Genomic DNA, 20,762 nt, shown 5'->3' on the forward strand with positions numbered 1-20,762 from the left:
ACAGAATTCACCCTTTTCTTAGGATTTATTTTCATTTGCTCTGCTTGGATGTTTTGATTCTCAAACTTCAAGCTGGTAGTATTTCCTGTTACTAACGGAGGAATCCAGTGATGCAATGTAAGAATTTATAGACTGTACTCTGGAGGTCTCTTTAGCTGACCTACAAATGTGGGGAACCAGTATAGGGTCTTGCAGAATACAGTGGCTGACTCAGTATTCTCCTGGAGCTCCTCCTAAATCATATATTTTAATTTTATCAATAAAAAAAGAATAGTGAGACTTCACATTCAGTGACAATGTATGTATGCCCAAACCTATTGGCTCTAAAGTACTTTATCTAGAACCTATGGCCCTCTATCTGTCCCCTTCTTGATATATCTCATAACTTACTAATCAGGTTTATTCTATTAGTAATAGTAATAAAATGTAATGTACTAACACACAATAAGGACAGGAAATACATTATTAACAGATTTTACAGGATTCCTTTGAAGCCCTTAGAATATTTGTAACAGCTACACACTCACAAGAAGAGGAATAAGTCCGCACATTTTATCCAAGGATCTCAGTCACCACTGCCCATTATTTTAGCAACTCTTTTATCCTCAACTTAATTCAACCTACCTCTAGAATGTAAAGGGAAGACGAACAATTCTAACATGATAGTTTAGAGCAGACAGCAGTGTCATATGGGATGAACATTATAGGGAAAATCTACAGGAGCATCAACTAAACAACTTGTCCTGAACAAGACTGGTGTCTCATCCCTTCAAAAGTGTAATCTATGATATTTACAATGAGGAGGGGGGAAAAAAAGGCTAATTGCATCAGCCATGTGGAAGCAATATTTGAATCAAGAAAAAAATTATAAGCTATGGTTAGCAGCAGTAATAGTTGATGAAACAAAAACCTGAAAGAAGCACTCAAAATTCAAGTGACACGGTGTAGTCCAAAAAACTTAGGCACATTTTCAGACAAGTTCATATTTACTAGTGGAATTTCCTGAAACATATAATAATAATACTGTAAGGAGAAAGCAAGGAACAGAGGGATTGCTGGCAGGATGCATAGGTTTTCCTCTATTTTGTCAAAATTTACTCTACATGACATATGAGTCAAGAGAATCACTGCTGAGTTTACCTACTACAGTTTATTAAAAACATTTGTTTCTTCTACATTCTGATATCAATTATCTTTCTAGTTCTCATATGCTTGATGTGGTCAATTAAAAGAAAAATATTCTTACAGGCAGATTTCCTTTTGCCCATGTGAAATCTGGAAAGCCACTTGTAGATGAGTTTTCTTCAAATGCTTTCATGGTTTAAGGTAGCTGTTGCTCTGCAGCAGCTGGTGGAGCCATCACAGACTTGTTGAATTATTTCTTTGGCTGGCTGTCACGCTCTTTTTCCTGCTCCGCTTTCTGCTTCAAGTTTTCCTTATTATGGGAGAACACAGATTATTTTGAATCCTCGGACCCCACAGCATGGGATGTTGAAAGAGCTGGTTCAGCATACTTTCCATGTTTTTTCTTTACAACATCACTAGATTTCCTCAAACTAGTTTGCTTTTCATTCTTGAATTGTGTACTTATTAATATTTGACCCAGATGTTGGTGACACGGCATAGCACATTTCTTAGGAGCCTTACTACATTGCTCGTCTTTTGACTTCCAGTCAGGATTTCTTGACGACTTCTTTTTCCTCATGCTTGGCTTGTAAAAAGACACATCTTGGGCAATTTGCTGGAAGGCAGAGCCATGGCCTACAAGGGTATTCTGCTTGAATAATAGCATCACAACCATTTAAAATGAAAGAATAATTTACTGCTTCAGATATTTCTTCTCGCTCTTTTATCACGAGACTTTTAACAATTTCAAAATCTTATTATTGACTGTGCTATTTCTTTTTTCAAAAGTGGTATTGGTTGTTCTGGGTTGTTTTGGGTTTTTTTGTGGTTTTTGGTTTGGGGTTTGTTTATTTGGGTTTTTTTCCCCAAAAGTACATTAAATTGTTTGGTTTTCACTGTGTAGGTTAACTAGTACATCTATCAGGGGGTGTGGAAATTTATCCACAAGAAGACCTTGCCTTTTTTTTTTAATTGTCTCATTATCTGTCTGAAGCCTGCCTGTATCAATCCGAAAAGCCATGCTCTCTTCCATTTTATTGAATACAGTACAAGAAATCAGTACAGGAAACTGCATTAGCTAGGCAAGACTCTAAATTTTTTTAAGTTTGAAGAAAAACTACACAAATTTAAAATACAGAATTAAAGCCAATAGTTTTGTTCGTCTGTAGGAACATACAGGAATGTTTTTATTTTTGACTGCGTTTCCTGTTTAGATCGCAGCCACTACACAGGCATGCAGCGGCTGCCACTTCCCAATAACGGGGGACAGAAGGGCAGAGGAATCCAGCCCTGTTCCCATTAAGAGAGAAGTCTTTTCATCCCCAGATGAGGCAGGGATGGAAACTACTCTACTAAGCGGGCAGGCTTCCCTCACTGCTTCCCTTCCACAGGCACACTAGCCTGCAACCACACGCAGTAAGAGAGAAAGACCGTGCCCAGCCACAGCGGGGCAGAACAACGCGGCTCCCTCCACGCGTGAAGTGGAGTGACTGCAGCGGCGGCTCCCCAGCGCGCAGGAGGGAAAGGGCGGGAAGCAGCGGGGCCGTGGGCGGGCGCGGGCGGCCCCGCCGCCTCCTTCAGGCCGAGCCTGACATGGCGGCCCCGCCAGCGCCCCCGCACGGCCGTCAGGCGCTCGGCGCGCGCGGCGCCTCCTGCCCGCGCAGCGCGTGGGGGCGGCGGGAAAGGGCTGAGGTGACGGAGGGGCGGGTACGGAATGGTCAGGCCTGATCGGTAAATAAATGGACCGCGGAGGGGACGGCGACACACAGTTTGTCCCCGACGGCGGGCACCAGGGAAAACACATCCCCCAAAGCGCCTGTCCCAGAAGCGGCAGCCGGCGGGTTTCATGTGGCGGGGCAACGGGCCTCGGCCAGCTGGGAGCTCTCCGCCCTGCCCTCCGTGAAGAGAGCGAGCAGCCCCGGGGGGACACAGAACATTAATAACACCCAGGAAAAAAAGAGACTTTCTCTAAGCATCTGTGGACTTACAGACCAATTTCAAGCACAGATGCACTGAGGAACACAACAGTACCTTCCACACCACCATGAGGAAAAAGGAAGAGAAAGGTAAGGCTTAGCAATAAATACATACCTGATGATTTAGTCTATTCTCCCACAGTCTTCAGGCATTTAAATTAATTCTGCTGCAAATATGCAAGCAAATAATTCAGACCTAACCATAACCCTCCTGAAGTTTACCTCAGCAATACCAAAAAATCTGTAAAAGACACTTTTCAAATTAATGCCACCTGGCTTCACATAGAGAAAGCTGAGTTGCAGGAGTAACATTTAAAAGAAAAAAAAAACATCTGGAATTTAACCAAATTGTAAATGACTGCCTTTCAAGAAGGCAATAACAATTTAGCTTAGAACGGATGCTTAGAACCCCTGCTCAGTCTGCACGGGCTCTGCCTACCCAAGTCCGGGGCAGCTCCAGGGGCGGAGCTCCCACAGACAGCTCCTATGAGGACCCCCGCCCATCCCGAATCCTCACTGTCAGAACTGCTGTAGCAGCTGAGGGTGATTTTCCTGATGCTGCCTGCGACCATTTCCACTCATCCTTTCACTGTGCAGCTTGAGTCTGACTCTTGTCTTCTTTGTAATCACCCATTAGGTGGTTAGAGACAGCAATCAGATTCCCCTCTTAAAATTCTTCTTTTTAGGCTAAACAAACCCCATTAACTGATGAAATACACTTTACTTGCTAGTTTTCAGGAGTTTACAGTACCATTTCTGATTGTGCAAAAGACCAGTAGAGCAGCAGGAATCTGATGGAGAGAAAGCAAAGCCATTATTTACAACACTGCCACAAATAAAGAAAAAATGTTTTCCCATAATCACCTGTTCAGAGCTTGCACATTATACATAACATTAGCATTGGGGAAAAAATTAGACAGACTGATTTATTTTAAACAGACTAATCAGTTGGAAACAGGACAAAGTAGTACAATAACTTACAACTAGTTTAGTGCAGTTGTTTAATTGTTTCATATGTGTTAAAACGAGAAATTGGCACTAACATCTGTAATTTTTTCATTAACACAAAAATACTGCATTAAAAACAATGGTACAGAAACGCACAAAGGCATTTCAGTTAAGGCTTCTACAGATACTGCGTGTTCTGTAATTAAACATCTATTTTGTAAACTCGTTCTAAAACCTACCAACTAAAAAAAGAGCTCAGTTAAACTCATATTCCGTTGTGAGGATTAATGGAATGAAAAGTACTTTGTAAAATAGATAATTAGCCATCAAATTGTTTATTAAGTGTGATTTTGAATGGCAACCTCAAACCTTATTAATTTAAATATGCATATACTCAGACCCTCCCAAAAAGATACACTGCAAAGCCAAGCCTGGTTTGAAATATTGATCCCATTAAGTTCATTAACTTAATCCCTGCTCAACCATCTCAACAAACTACTGTATTTCACAATGAGAATGAATCTGGCTCTTGGCTAGCATCGCTTTGTCCAAAGCGTACTTGGAAGGCCAGTTCCTAGTAATAATGTCAGAAATCAAGCAATAATGTGATTCAAGTTTTTCCTGTACTGGTTTGATGCCTTAGCACAGTTTTGCCTGAGCTCCATACAAAATTATACTTTTTACCATGCCAAGATGACAGAAATGTCAATCAGCAAAGAGAAGCCTTTATTAAGCTCATTCCAGGAGCTCAACAATTCTGTAAATCAAACACACCATATCTAGAGAAAGTGTGGTGGCAGCCTACATGGGAACACTAAGTAGTACCTCATCCCCCATCTCCTGCAGCCAAATCATGACAAAAACTTCCAGTGCAACACTGAAGGGGAGCAGCACCCTGAATCTCTCAATTTTAAAGTACAGTGCGGTGCCAGCTCTACAGTTTTGCAAAAATACATACACAAGAGCCATAACAATTTACAAAAAAGGTTAACAGCTCCTTCCCACAAAGAACTGAATGCCCCAGAACGCAGGCAACAGCTGTGGAATGTCTTTTAATTCTGGTAGAACTCTTCCCCCCTGCTTCCCCCTCCAGATTACCACAGCACTTAAAAAACGTCATGGACACTGAATTTTTGAATTACTTAGACACACACATTAAATAAAACAATGCAAAATCAATAGATATTAAATAGGTTTGGGGCTTTAGGTGATACTTTCTTGAGAAATGGATTTCAAACTAGCTCTTGTCTACGTCTACTAAGGAGACTGTTTCATCCTGCAATATGGCTGTATTTATTCACATCTGCAATGCTTTCATTTTGACACTTTAATAGAGAAAAGAATGTTGGCTATCATCATCAAAACCCACCGACACTATTAATACTACATCACTACATAGAAGGTGGGTTACAGCAGAGTTTTTGTTTTGCTTTAGTAAGCATTTTCTTGTAATTTTAGGAAGAAGTTTCCCATTCCATCCTAACACAAAACAACAAACATCCTTTTGGGGGAAAGAAATTTCCATCAAAACAGGTAGAAGTAGGAACATTTTTAACCTCTGTGAAATCCAAGTTTCTTCAGAAAGAGCCGTGAATAACACTATTGCTCTTGCCATACAAGATAAGGAGAAATTGGAACACTGTTCCTGTGAATGGTTTGTAATATAACTATTACAAACCTGACTGTTGAGAAATTACAGGATGTACATATATCCTGTTCGCAACCCAAAACCACCCTGCTCGATTAAAAGATATATTTAGGTATTCCTTAGCTGACCAAACTGTTGCAACATTAAAACTTCTGTTTCTTGTATGTACATCAACTTGAAAGAACTTGTTATCATCAAGATCTTTGTCGAGAGAACTAAATGAAGAAAAATAGTGTCCTTTTTTAAGGAATTATTAAACCAAATCCCTGACAATCCAATCCCTTATTCTAGCAAATACTTTTTATGACAACTAAACCCAGATTATTTTATGCTTACTGACTTTGTGGTTTTTATGTTTCCTAACTCTGTGTTGTTATAATCTTCCTTAGACTACTTTCTTCATAAGATTTGTTTTAATGTCTAGAGAATATTTAGGCAAATCGGGTAAGCCAACTGCTATCAGCATTAGTAACCAAAGCAGGTTTGTTGAAGACTGTACAGCAATCAAAAAAGCACTGAATACCTCATCTTCTGCATCCATCTAGTTTCTTTGGCTATATAGGTAGCAATATTTACAAAACTACCTTGACTTGATCCACTTTGTAAAATAAAAAGCAAAAGTATAAAAGTTTTCAATCACATTTGGAAATTGTAGCATACATAAAAAGATCAAAATCAAATATATACAATATAAAAATACATTTTTTTTCTTATGAAAGTTATAATACATGGCTATAGTACAAAACATGTTGAGCCATCAGTCACAGCTACCATATTCGCAGGTACTTGTTCCACACTATGGCTGGACTCTGGGTATGATATCTCCCTGGGGAAATTCCTCGATTTCAGCATGAAACATCAGTTCTAAAAGAGAAAGAAAAGAATTGTGTTTTATTTTAAAAGTTTCACCTGAATATGATTTCATTATTCCTGAAAAGTGCTCTGGCAATTCCCCAAGCCTCCTGCTTTTCTTCTCAATCATAGTATCAACTACTCAGCAATGGCAAGGGCCACCACTGTTTTTAGAAAACTATTGTTGCCCCCCAAAATTAACAGAATTAGCAGTGATGTTAGCAGCTGATCATATGCAGTATCATCCTGCATTCAAGCTGGACAGTGAAACAGAAATCTAAAGTAGATTGAGGGATTGTTAAAGTTTTGAGAGTGTCAGACTCGAGAAGGAAGATTTCTGTTTAGAGACTTGTTCATTTATGGATGTATCTGCTCTATGTACCACAGTGTAAGTTAGCAACACTAGAACCTGGGACAGAAAGAATAGTGAATGGTATTGCTCACAGCTAGCTGCCACCACGGCAGCTCAGGCATGGGAGACAGCCTAAGGTCAGCAGTGGAGAAATTTCCTTGCGGAGAAATTTAGCTAGACATGCTAAGCTAAGATGGGGTAGCCCCTTGTGGTGCTCTGTGCTACCGAGGCTAGAGTTTGTCCTATCTGTGTTCCCTTACGTATCTATACAGCACCCTCAGCGTAGCTGTACTTTCTGTCTTGCTAACAGCACATTCAGCATACAGACCAGGCTGTGTTTGCCAACAACTTATCAACATGGTAAAGTTACACAATGCGTACATGCAACAATATGGTTTATCCACCCAAGTTTGAGATTCACTTATTTTCGCTACCTCGTCCTTAGTAGACTTAACTTTCTCTACTATTTGGGATAAGTCCTAACAGAATTTCTCGCTTGAAATTTCTCAAGCAGGTTTTCTAATCTTACTAGGCACATGTAAATATCAAAAAAGCACATCAAAACCTGAGTTAAATCCTGCCACTAGCTTCCTTGAGTAAGTCTTTATTAGTTAAAAAATGGGTTTAAAATACAATTTAAGCATCTATTATAAATATTAACTGTCAAAGATTGCAAAGACTCCCACCTAGCGGTTTTTTTTAACTCATTGAGCGAGTTATTAGAAATAAGCAGAGTAACTGGGGCCAGCTGAAATACAGAAATTTGTACTTTAAAATTCCAAAGTAATCTGAAGAAGCACGTTGAATCTTCTTCAGCCTTCCAAACACAAATCTGTGCTTCAACTCGTGACGCTCTTTGCATACTTGTTGACTTGTAGGAAGGCCCTACAGAGGGATCTGGACAGGTTAGATAGATGGGCCGAGACCAACGGCATGAGGTTCAACAAGAACAAGTGCCGGGTCTTACACTTCGGCCACAACAACCCCATGCAGCGCTACAGGCTGGGGGAAGAGTGGTTAGAAAGCAGCCCGGCGGAAAGAGACCTGGGGGTGCTGATCAACAGCCGGCTAAACATGAGCCAGCAGTGTGCCCAGGTGGCCAAGAAGGCCAATGGCATCCTGGCCTCTATTAGGAATAGTGTAGCCAGCCGATCTAGGGAAGTGATCGTCCCTCTCTACTCGGCACTGGTGAGGCCGCATCTTGAGTACTGTGTCCAGTTCTGGGCCCCGCACTTCAAGAAAGATGTTGAGGTGTTGGAGTGAGTCCAGAGGAGGGCGACCAAGCTGGTGAAGGGTCTGGAGGGTCTGACCTACGAGGAACGAGGAACGGCTGAGGGAGCTGGGGTTGTTTAGCCTGGAGAAGAGGAGGCTCAGAGGTGACCTTATTGCCGTCTACAACTACCTGAAGGGAGGTTGTAGTGGAGTGGGAGTCGGCCTCTTCTCCCAGGCAACTAGCGATAGGACAAGAGGACACAGCCTTGAGCTTCGCCAGGGGAGGTTCAGGTTCGACATTAGGAAGAATTTCTTCTCAGAAAGGGTCATTAGACATTGGAACGGGCTGCCCTGGGAGGTGGTGGAGTCACCATCTCTGGATGTGTTTAAGAAAAGACTGGACATGGCACTTAGTGCCATGGTCTATTTGACATGGTGGTATCAGGGCAATGGTTGGACTCGATGATCCCAGAGGTCTCTTCCAACCTGATTGATTCTGTGAAACTTAGGATTTTTATGTACAGCATAGCTTCAAGTCACAGGCTGCACGCACTTGATAGGAAAGCTGAGTTATGATTACACCTTTTGGATCCCAGTTGGAACAACAAAAGGAAGAAGGCCTAGCCTCTAGCAAAGCTGCTTCTAAGAAAAGAGGACAACTTGCTTGCCCCCTTCTCTGGCCTGGACCAATACAAGCAGTCCTCATTTGAAGTCCTCTTCTGCAAGCACAAATCTGACTTTTCAAAGCTCGGTAGTTCCCAAAATTACTGCAATGTTCTATTGAAAATTTCAATACTGAACTCAAAAAACACATTCAGCATTTGCAAAAGGAACATTATTAACATTAGGGAATTTTCTAAAACACAAGTAGAATAAATACATTTCAAATACTCAAAATACTGTTAGAAGTAAAAATTATTTTTCCCTTCAATAAAAAAGAGACACACGCTCTCTTATGTTTCAAAATTCATGTTGCTTCAGCCAGGACAAACAAGGCTTTTCTTTCCTTTTTAAATTACTGTTCTTTCTTTACAAAACCAAACACAGAGACCAGCACTTGCTTTGGAAAGCTGCTAGATGCTTGTTTTCTCTCAACCACAGAATTTTTCAGGTGTAGTCTCGAACATCAAACACAGAGCACAGCAGATAAAAGCCTGAAGAAACAACATTTTGCCTATTAGTGTTTCCTACCTTCACTGTGGTCTAGCTCTGGTCGGTAAGACAAGAAGATCCAACTTGTCCCAACTAGAACAGACACTACCAGATTCACCACAACCCATGGCTGAACAATTTCTTCCTCTGTACCTGCCGTCCTGGGAAAAGCACATCAACCCATCAGTCAGGGGTTTGCTGATACATAGAGGTTACAGTAATAATTTCAACAGAGTATCATAAAAACAAGCTTGCTGACCCAGATGTGAAAACAGAACTACTTGTACCATCCTGATGGTCTTGCATTGCAAAGGCCTGGTAAAGAGAGTGACTACCAAAGACAGTGACTTAGCTGAGAAACCCCATTATCTCACAGAGAATATCCACCTGTAGATTTCAACAGCAAAGTCCTTTTCTTGGCTAAGAGACAGAAAAATCAAAATACGTCAGATTTTACTGTGGTGAAAGGCACAGTGTCATCAGTTGATCTTATTTTTAAGCACTTCCTCATGACGCAGCAAGGCAAATGACAGCAAGTCAGTGAAGTCTGTCTGGAAGCCAGTGCACAGACTTGTGTACAGATACTGTGGGGTGGATGAGACAGGGCTTTAAGAAGGTTATGAGAGTCCAGCGCAGAGCCACGAAGATGATTAAGGGAGTGGAACATCTCCCTTATGAGGAGAGGCTGAGGGAGCTGGGTCTCTTTAGCTTGGAAAGAGGAGACTGAGGGGTGACCTCATTAATGTTTATAAATATGTAAAGGGCAAGTGTCATGAGGATGGAGCCAGGTTCTTCTCAGTGACATCCCTTGACAGGACAAGGGGCAATGGGTGCAAGCTGGAACACAGGAGGTTCCACATAAATATGAGGAAAAACTTCTTTATGGTGAGGGTGACTGAACACTGGAACAGGCTGCCCAGAGAGGTTGTGGAGTCTCCTTCTCTGGAGACATTCAAAACCCGCCTGGACGCGTTCCTGTGTGATATGGTCTAGGCAATCCTGCCCCGGCAGGGGGATTGGACTAGATGATCTTTCGAGGTCCCTTCCAATCCCTAACATTCTGTGATTCTGTGATTCTGTGAAGTTAGCTGACACTTCTCTTACTGTCATAACAGCAGCAGGTTGCAGTTTTGTTACTAAAATCTAGGCTTTTTAATAAACAACCCAACAAACATTTATAGAAGCCCTAAAAAAAGATAAAAAGTATCTAACTGCCCAAACCAGCAAATTTTCCTGTAAATGCTTTTGTTCTGCTTCTCCTGGTCTATTTTAAAAACTCGTGCTACTAGAGTTTAAGTCCATTCAATATCTACTTCAGAAAGCGACCGTTTTGGATGGGATCTCCTAGCATGAAACAATGCTCGTATTTCGTGCCAGCTGTGTCTGCTAAGCCCTTGCATTCTGTGGCAGACACACCACTTTTTCGTCATACCATGACATTCATTTCTTGGACAGATTAGACTATCTCCTTCAAAAACAGTGTTGACTCTCTACAGTGTCCTGCCCTTGAACACAAAAGGGTTACCTCAGTAGCATCCCATTTCTCCAGCAAAAGAGATTCTTAAGGTTCCTGCCAGATGACATTTTCAGCATCTTTCCAACAGGCTCTTGTTTGAGGTATAATGGGTTTGCAACCAAGATGACCAAACCCATCCTTGAGTTCTCATTTTTCAGTGAAATTATCAAAGATTCAGGACAAGCTCAGACAAAGGCAGGTTTAGTAATGAAATCCTTCATTAATACTTTCTTTTGTATGTTGTATAACCTTTTCAATCCACCAGTTTGACTAAGGTTCCTAGGTGAGCTATGTTATAATTTACAGAAGTGATTTCTTAAGTTTCCTACCAGATGCTGCCATTCTCCGAAGGTGGTGTGTAGAGGTTAATTCTGTCACATGTCATCTGCTGGCTTAAGGATAAGATAAGAGCAGCAAAGTACACTGGAAGAAATGGAATTAGTAGTGTCAATATAAACCCCCAAAATGCTTCTCATCATGACATGATAATTATCACATTTTCTTTCCTTTCATTCCACTGCCTCCAACGATAGTCTCCTTTAATTCATTCTCTCTTCTTCAACATTCCCCTGACCTATCAAAATCTGGTTTCTGCACTTCTGCAATCCATCAGCTACATCAAAGGTGGCATCTTACGATTCTGTTTTTTGCTAGGTCTGTGTTCTGTATTCAGAAGGGGGAAAAGAACTATCTCAGTAACTGGCCTACTAATGCTACTATTGCAAATGCTTTAAAAAAATACATAGCACAGTGTTCATAGCCTTTGAATGCTATTTTCAACTACTGAGCAAGTCACTTATTCTAAAGCAGAAAATAACCAGGGAGGAAGATTTCACTGAAAACAGTATGTAGGATTTTTCTGTTTACTGTCTTTCCTGGACAACTCCCTATCCACTTCAAAATACTTACAGAAAGAGGCTACTGCTGCTGGGTCTAGGGTAAGAAAGCCCCTCAGTGCAACTGATGCTTTTGCCAAATCAATCCTGATAACAAAAACAAGAGTCATTAACACAGCCCGGTAAGATAATAGTAATGTTCCTCTAACAGTATTCTGTTCTACTTTTTGCAAGATACCTTTTTCTGTCTCTCTTACAGTGCCTTAATACACAACTATATCCCACAAACATGGCAATGGTTCTCATTATGCCAAATTCAAGAAAGATTGAAACTAAGGAGGATGTTCCATGAGGTTTGTAGCTTTCACACTGCAGTCCTTTCTGGAACATGGAAAATGTGGAGAGATCTGTCCCCTCTCTAATCCTTACCATTCATTTTGGTGTCCACACCACCAACGGAGTTATGCTAATGTAACTGCTCACATAGCTTAGACCAGTACAGGATCAATTAAGAATAACTCAGGCCTCCTCCCTGCCACCACTCCATCAAAAAAAGTCACAATTTCTTCCATAGCACCAACTCCTCCCCTGGCTTATCATGCTGCCATGGAAACTATCTGTAACTAAAAGAAACATCTGTAACATCTATGAATCTATTTTGGTTATCGTCTTTTTTGCTCCTCTTTCTGTTCATTCCCGCTCTCAAGCTGTAATGCAGAAACACCAGCTAAGCCAGGAAAACCGTTTACATAGCTATGCTGCAAACCTGACTGGGGAAAGGATTCACAGGAAAAGTAACCTGATAAAAACATGAGTTGTGCTCCACCCCTCTCCCCCCAAAAAAACCCCAGGTCAGCTCTTCCATCTGGTTCACCTCATGATCACACAAACAGCACCAGCACATTGAAGCTAGGCTGTAGGCAGTGGACAGAAATGAGTAACAAAGGCCTGAATGCAAAAATGCACAAGTACACCCTTTATCTGTATAGCCAGCCATGTGTAAAATCATTAAGCATATCACCTTAAATCAACAGCAGATCAAAATGTGCCATAGGAAGGAGAAAGGAACATATTGCACACAAATTACATACACGTTTCAAATACAAACATATTTTACCTGTCAAAGGCCGAGACTGTACTGATAGACAGCAACAAATAGAACAAACTTTGAGCTGGGTATGCTAGTGTCTTATACTGCTCGAGCAGGTTAGAAATGGTGGAAAGCTGGTTTCCTGCCAAAATGTAGATAACAATGATGTTCCATACAGCATACCCAGCAAGGAAGCCATGGGCAAAGAGCCCGATCACCCTGAATGGAGAAAAGAACATTAGACAAGTTTAACATCTTGAATTAGCAAAGAACTACAGATAGAAAAGGCCTATGAAGCCATCTGTTCAACCCTGCTGCCATGACAGGATTACAGCCTTCCTGTTTTTGAGTGCTTTTTCTGATCTAGTTTTAAAAATTCTAAGCAACAAGACTTCTGCTTCCTCCCTTGACAGACTGCACCAGAACCTGAGCACTTAACAAAGAAAACTGAGATGTTTTGCCTGATCATATCACTACTTCACTTCATTATTGCTACAGGAATAAAATACTTTCACTCGCTGCCTGTAGCTTCCCAAAACCACTGCCCCTTACACTTACACAATGCTCTTATACTTGTCCTCGAGTCAGTCTTTTCATTATCCTCATTGCTAAGAAAAAGCTGAGAAGGAAGTGCAGGCTTCCAGATAAAATACATCAGAGAAGAAAATGGCTGTCATCTCCCCATTCTGTATCACAACATGACGACGTATTAAAAAAAAATAAAATAATTTTTTGCTATTGTGTGCAAGCTTATGCCCCAGTCCAATTTCACTCCTCCCTCTTTTTCACCAATCAGGATTTTTCTTTCAGAACTATCTGAATTCACGTATTTTTATTCTGATCATATAGCTGATGGGCGAATCTCATTTTGTAACACATTTTTTCTGTAGGTCTCTGATGTTTTTGTTATCAGATCAATCTTTTGCTATTCAGGTTTTGTCTAAATCTTTGCAATATGACTTCCTTAGTTACTTTTTTTAAGCTGCATTTCACATGTGATGTCTAGACTAGAATATGACAACAAATATGAAAAGCTAGAGGACTGAGAAACTTTACACCTGTTGCATCCCGAACCACCATTTATTAGGAATACCCAAAATAAATAAAGATGTATCACAATGGTAGAGAAAAGGTGCTAACTTTCAGGGAGAAGTTAAAAAAAAAAACAAACAAGCCTGATTTCTGCTTATTTACATCAAAACATTTATTGTTCACCTGAAACTTCGGTGCACCAAGAGGGCAACATCCCTGGTAGTCCATGAAACCTTCACATCCATAAGTACATTGATATTTTCAGTGGTTTTAATCAATTCTGCACGGTCAGCTGCCTGAAAACGCCCTGAAAGGATGAGGAAATTAGTTTTAGAGAGTATTGTTACCTTCCATCATCATTTCTACATTAATACCTATTAGTGTTAAGAAACTGTAAACGTCAGAAGTTCCATCAGAAAATTTCTTCTCCCCACTGCCTGCCCTTTGTCAGCTTACATTCATACCAGGATGCCTCCGTCAGTGTGATGCATCCTGGTGGGTCAGGCTATGGATTTAAGAATGTGCAAAGCACTTCGGATAATTACTCAGTGTTCCCTGGTACAAAAAAAACCCAAACCAAACCAAAACAAAACAAAAACAACCCAAAAAACTTCCAGTTGAAAGACTTCTTGCGCTATGGTAAATGATACTTTCTTCTCAAGGTACTGTGACAGTATTAGGTCAAATAAGCTCAGCTGGGTACTATCAAACAGCCTTTTTCACCCACACCATGGAATTAAAAAATTCAACCAAACATGCCAGCACAGCAACACTAACATTTGCTGTTGAAAAATTATCACGTATATTTATTTCCAAATAATTTTTATTCTGGAAAACTTTTTTTTTCATTCTTCCCAATACTGCAGTATTTGGATTTTAAATACAATAATGCTTCCTTTAATTGCAAGAACGTCCTTAAATTACTTAAATCACAAGATGTACTTACGATTTCTTTCAACAAACACTTTGCTAACTGGCTGGCTAACTCCAGTGGGAGCAGCAAACACAGGCTGCTGATCTGGGCTCTTTCTGTGCTCGTCTTCAATGATGTCTTCCTCCTCCACTTCCAGCTCATTGGAACACGGCATTTCAGCTGGCCGAGGTTTCCTATCAGCACGGAACATAAAACAGGACAGAGAAAGAATAGGAAGTAAAATGTAAAACCTGAAGGCTCCTATGAACATTTAACACATCTAACTTGACTGATAAGAACCAATCAGGCTACTGACCTGTATAGTATTACCCCTGTTTATAAGTTTAAGGACTAAAGTTCTCTTGGAGTTAGTTAACTAAAACCATAAAGCTAATCCTTGATTTTGGGGTTTCCTCTCTATTTAAATTCCTTCCTGTGTCAAAACAATAAGGTGGGAAGAAATACATATCAAGAGATTAACAATTAGGAAAAAAATACACAAACTAAATACAAGGCTAAGAAAGTGGATGCTTTTGTTAGAAAGGCTACTAAAATGATTTAAAGGCATCGTTCTTGGAGAAAAGGCAAATAAAAAGGATGAGAAAGCAATTAAGTTTCTCATACAATTAAGAAAAAGATAGTAAGAATGAAAGCAAGCAGTTACACATTCTATTTTCATGTATGTGACTGAAATATTAGGCTCATGTAAATGTATTCAGAACTGTAATGCATCCAGGTATGCATTACAAACAAGTGAGGAGTCAGATCTTAACCCTGCACACGCACTATTTATTGCACAGGCTGAACGGTATCGTGGGCTCCAAGATTTTACATTTTTGTAATGCGACAATGTAAAATACTACTCAGCCATATTCACTATCCCAGTTATTCCAAATTATAAACTATACTAGTTTTGTCTCACTTTGTTCTTTTTCTCTGTTTGCGGATCACTGTTTCTTCAGCTTCAGGGACATCCATGCCATTGCCATTCTGAAATACGGATGCAACATTTTGCTGGGTAAAAGAGGTCTCAGAATCTGAAGATTTAAAATAAACCACATGAAAGTTTCACAGCTTTCATAAAAATGGAAATACATTCACTTAAATACATTAACTTATGATCTTAGCTTTGAATGATATAAAGGATCTATTTTAGCACTTCCAAAACTGTACTGCCATTATTTGCACGAGGGTTTGTACCCTGTGGAATTTGAAATCAGAAACTGAAACTCTAAGCTACCATTCACTCAGAGATTACTTTCAGCTGGTTTAAGGACAAAAGCAGATGAAATGTTTTCAGCCAAAATACAAGTTGGCCAACCATATTTCCGTGCTACCAAGTTTTAGTCAGTGCTCTTTCCAATCTACAATTATTTCACATACCAGTAGGTACTTTCTTCTTCTTGCGTTTCCTCTGAGGAGGGACATCATGAGGTTCAGGAGTTAGGGGCTCACTGCTTTCAGACTGCCGACGAACCGCTACTTGGACGATGCCATCTGAAAACCAGGTGAAAAGATCCAGCAACCTTAACTCAGAGCTGCTGAGAAACAGGGGAGAAAATGCTGCCTTTTGCTACATTGTGTGGAATGTCTGGTTTTGCCTAGCTTACAGCTGAGATGAAAATGTACTGGCTAGGAAATATAAGAGCTGGAAAACAAATGTGATAAGTAATATACAAAGGTGATCGCTAACAACCTGCCTTTCACCCTGACAGTTTCATGCCCAGGAGGAAATTTAAGTGTCCAAGAAGTATCACAACTCCCATTTCAGCATACAATAGAGGACTGATTGAAAGAAATCTAACACAGGAAAGAACTATACCACTATATTTTTCCTTTCTACGTGCAAAGAGCATAATGCAAGAGACAAGAAGAAATTAACAGTTTGTTACAAGCTGATTCACACAGATATGTGCAAAGGCAAAATAGCATCATATCAAAGGGAAATTTAAATGCTAAACATGCACCACAAGAATAACAGAGGAGCAGAAAAAAAACAACATTGAAGGATGTTTACTCCAGCCTGAGAGATGAATTACTATGCTTTGGAGGAACTACATTTCTGTGAGAGGTTAACATGAATTTATCAAATAGTCTAGCAGCAGGAGCATCAATTTGCATGATCAGAAATAGAAAGACAAACTTACTTCTCCATTTTACATCACATCTGCCTTTTTATAGCTCTTTCAAGTAGTGCAGTTTTATGATAACAACTGAATCTATCTTTGTTTTCACTTCAAGCACAGGTTTTCCCACCTTTTATAAAGCTTTGCTATGCTAAAATGCAAAACTAACCAGCAAAGTAATGGCCAAAGCCAAGGCATACTTTACACCATCTTTCAGCTCACTGAAAACAACAGTAAACAAAACTTAATCCTTGGGAAACCCTGCTAGCAACAGCTCTGCTTGTTGCAGAGGTCTTTCAGTGAGGCCTCAATTGTACACTCTTTTAAGCAAATAAAGGAGGTTTACTCATCAAACCATCATATGGACCCAAGTCAGCTGGTTTACCAAAATCCACTAGATTCTATCAACACATTCTGCTTTACCAAAATAGATGAGCCTTGTAATCTTGCTTAAAGCGGTATGTTTGTTCTGCAGATCCACTTCTGGTAAAAATACAAAGCTCTGGTGCTAGTCATCTTTTAGGCTTTTAACTCTTCGATGATAATTGAATGATTAACTTGTGACTTTATTTGGCCAAGGACTGAAATTGAACCAATTTGTTAAATGAGTTTTATCTTAGTTCATTCAAAAATTCAAGCACTTAACACATTCAAAGTAACAAGCAGCTTATGGCTGGACATGACTATTTAATTAAGTATCCAAAAATTTTAGAAAGGAAAAATCAGCAGGAATAAAGGAACTTTTTCAGTTCAGTATCAAGACGTGCTGTATTAGCAGTACCAGGAATGGATCTAGGGAGAAAGAGCAGAGGATGGAACAAGTTACTTCAGTTAGCATTACGTGACACCACTTTGGGGAAAAGGATTGCAGACGTTCAATATGAAATAAATTGTAATAAATTAGCTGAGAACACTACTCAAAAAACAGTACAAGACAAAACCGTGTATCTGTCAGGAGCTTGGCTACAGTGCAGGTCTCAGGGTTAGAATCACAGTCTTCAGTCTTGGCAGGACCTTACCTAATGGAGTCTTTCCTTTGGGTTTCCTTTTTTTGGGACGACTACTGAGTGGAATTTCATCTGCAGAACATGAAACAGAAGTATAGGTGCACAGCATGGAGAAACCTCCAATTCCTTTTTTTCTTAACAGCCATTCTATTGCTAGCTAAGGGATTCCTTTTTACAAGTGAAGACATCCTTCACCTTTTACAGGTAAGATGACAATTCACCAGTTCACACAAGCAGGAGGACTACAGAAGATGGCAGGAAAACAGGATGAGAAATGTCTGAAGTGCAACAGAGGCTAGATACGCACATGCGTATGTGTTACGTGAAAAACCGAAATACTCTTGAATAATGCTCTGAAGAATAAACTTCTTGTTTAGAGCACAGTGACAACATTTCAGTTACCTTGATTCAGTGTGGAAATAGCAAACAGTAAAGAGAACAACGGAAAACAACAGACCATTCTAGCAATGGCGGTGCAGGTATCCATGCAGTTTAAATAATCAGCCTGCATTTACGAAAAGTGTAAGGATCCATCTTTAAAGAGAGGATAAAGTGACACCAAAAGGAACCTCCAATGTTTATAATTCTCTTTAATGCCAGAATAACTCACCTTGATTTCCACTTCACATTTAAGGAGAAAAGATGTTGAAGAGCAGTGTAAAAGGAACAAAGATGAGAAGAAAGTTAATTTTGAATCAATTACAATTCACAACAGTGAAATTCACACTGCTGCTTTTGTGATTCATTTCCTTATCACCACTCTGAGTTCTCTTTATGAGCAGTGGTGTACAACAGGGTTAAGGGTACGAAGCAATCATCAAGGCTCAACACTCTGTTCGTGACTATGCAGTTTCTGGATTGGCTAGCTGTGGATCAGATTAAAAGCTTTAATCACCTGGCTAATTAAAACTTATCTTACTGCCTGATACGTAACAAACCAACAGAAGTTATGAAACATGTGAGTGCATACATTACTGAAAAGACACTATCTTTATGTCATCAATCACGAACATCACATTTGCCTTTACATCTTTTGAAGGAATTCTAAAGTACCATGTCATAAAAACTATATAATTGCCTTTCCTTCCACACTGGGAAAAAAGCACAAATTTTTCCCTATGCTATGTCAAACTAGTAGACATCTATACCCCTATTCAAGAATATCTAGTCTAATTTCAGAAATTAAACTTATTTCTTTTAATTTCATACTTTTTAAAACACTGCAGTACAGAACCATGATCAATTCCACAGAATGAATTGATTTTACCTTGGCATTGGAGGGAGGGCACGAGGCGGGCACTGAAGGACAAGAGAGAGACAAAAGTCAACTTATGTCAGTATGAAACCACCTCTCAGAAAACAGCTGTTTCCAGATATGGTCAGAACACACTAAGTATGTTTTGCTTTGTATGCCTCTTAAATAGCTAGAGACTCCTGATGGAGATGTTACATAAAAGTAATATGTAATATATAAAAGGTGCAGGAATAATATGCTTTTTACCAGAGTCCTGATGGGCACTGCATTAGGGACATGCACCTAACAGCTGTGTCTGAGGCACATCTTGCATTTCAACTTCACTCAAATACTTTTCACTTTTCGTGTAAGGTACCGCTTTCATTGAGAAGCTTATCAGTCATTCTATTTAAATATCAAAATACTGCAATAATTTATGCATTCAATATACTTGCACAGTATGCAGCATGAGCTGAGTATTTTCTAGTAATGAAGTTGTAAATTCAGAACAATAGTAAAAGCAATAAAAGGAAATGAGCTTATTTATGAAAAAACTTTTAAATATGATAAAACATTAATTTTCATATAATTTTGAAAATATTTACCAGCAGGTCAAACACAACTAAAATCTAAAACTAGGTATCTCCTGTTAACAACCTGAGCTCTTGCAGTTTCTCTCATCTAGAAAAAGGAAGGCAGTTTACTTTCAGATTTTGTATTATATAATTATATTAAACGAGTATATACAAATAAATATTTCCCACGCTCCACAAATTCAGTTGCTATCAGAAATAAACCAGGCTGTAAGACTAGTAAGAGTCAAGGACCCGCAAACTTACCACTTGTTTCTTTCCCATATCATTTGAAGCCGTTCCCTGAAAGAGGCACTGTGAACTGGTCTATACACCCTCACGCTGCTCACCCTGAACCTCAGCTAATTCTGAACTAAAAATAAGCTTCTAGCAGCCAGGATTAGCTGGACGTGAACCTTCCTGCCCCCGGGTCAGTGCCCAGTACTACGCCCATTGGAAACAACGGTAGTTTGTTCCGTGGCAGCAAACGTTACTTGCACTGAAAATCCAGTAACTCCATATTCCAGTGAGCAAGTTTTACTTCGGTTTGTTTAACCAAAACACATGAGACACCCCGTGCAAGGAAGGGTTTGCAGGATGAGGCCTCAGATATCTCACCTCGTTGTTGGCCATGCTAAAGACTGCCAGCAAGTGCCATTTACACAGGTAGAGAACAGCATGGCCTGAGCGGCATCCAGCAAACTGGTCAGGACTGGTAACACCATACAGTGCACCGTAAGGGAGAAAAAATATTGATAAAGGTCAGAGCTCATTACTTTTATTGTTTCCTACATTCTTGTGGCAGTAATTATTAAATGTTTAGGATAGGTGATATTTAAAAAACTAGTCTAAAAAACCCCTAAAACCAAGAAAACCCCTTTTTATACAGCATTCACTGCCTGTGCAGTAGTATGTCTGCTCTGTAGTACCTCTCTCTTTTGTTACCTTCTACAAAACAACTGAAAGGTGAATTAATTTCTGTATGGTTTATTCCTTGCAACAAAGGAAATTATGTGCAAGCAGGCAGTAGTGAATATTCCTCTGTCCCATCTGTATGAAAGTCCCCAGCTCTCCCATATAAATGCCAGCTTTACTCTATTAATAGTTTCCAATTTCTCAGGGTCTGAAGGAACTCACTCCAAGCTCCATAGAAAGGGTGAGTTTGGGCACA

At 39.9% G+C, this 20,762-nt stretch overlaps 1 protein-coding gene across 1 annotated transcript; it reads right to left on the reverse strand.

The window, feature by feature from the left end:
• Nucleotides 1–4,011: 4,011 nt before the first annotated feature.
• On the reverse strand, nt 4,012–19,943 carry TMEM237 (transmembrane protein 237). Its single transcript, XM_068408051.1, has 13 exons — nt 19,859–19,943; nt 19,053–19,084; nt 18,396–18,406; nt 17,798–17,857; nt 16,036–16,149; nt 15,575–15,689; nt 14,686–14,846; nt 13,923–14,046; nt 12,735–12,926; nt 11,691–11,764; nt 11,111–11,204; nt 9,305–9,426; nt 4,012–6,561 (listed from the first exon to the last, which is right to left on the reverse strand). The coding sequence occupies exons 1-13, from the start codon at nt 19,874–19,876 to the stop codon at nt 6,494–6,496; spliced, it is 1,185 nt and encodes a 394-aa protein (XP_068264152.1). The 5' UTR covers nt 19,877–19,943; the 3' UTR covers nt 4,012–6,493.
• Nucleotides 19,944–20,762: the final 819 nt, after the last annotated feature.

The sequence above is a fragment of the Nyctibius grandis genome, chromosome 9, assembly GCF_013368605.1.
Source record: "Nyctibius grandis isolate bNycGra1 chromosome 9, bNycGra1.pri, whole genome shotgun sequence".
Taxonomy (NCBI): domain Eukaryota; kingdom Metazoa; phylum Chordata; class Aves; order Nyctibiiformes; family Nyctibiidae; genus Nyctibius; species Nyctibius grandis.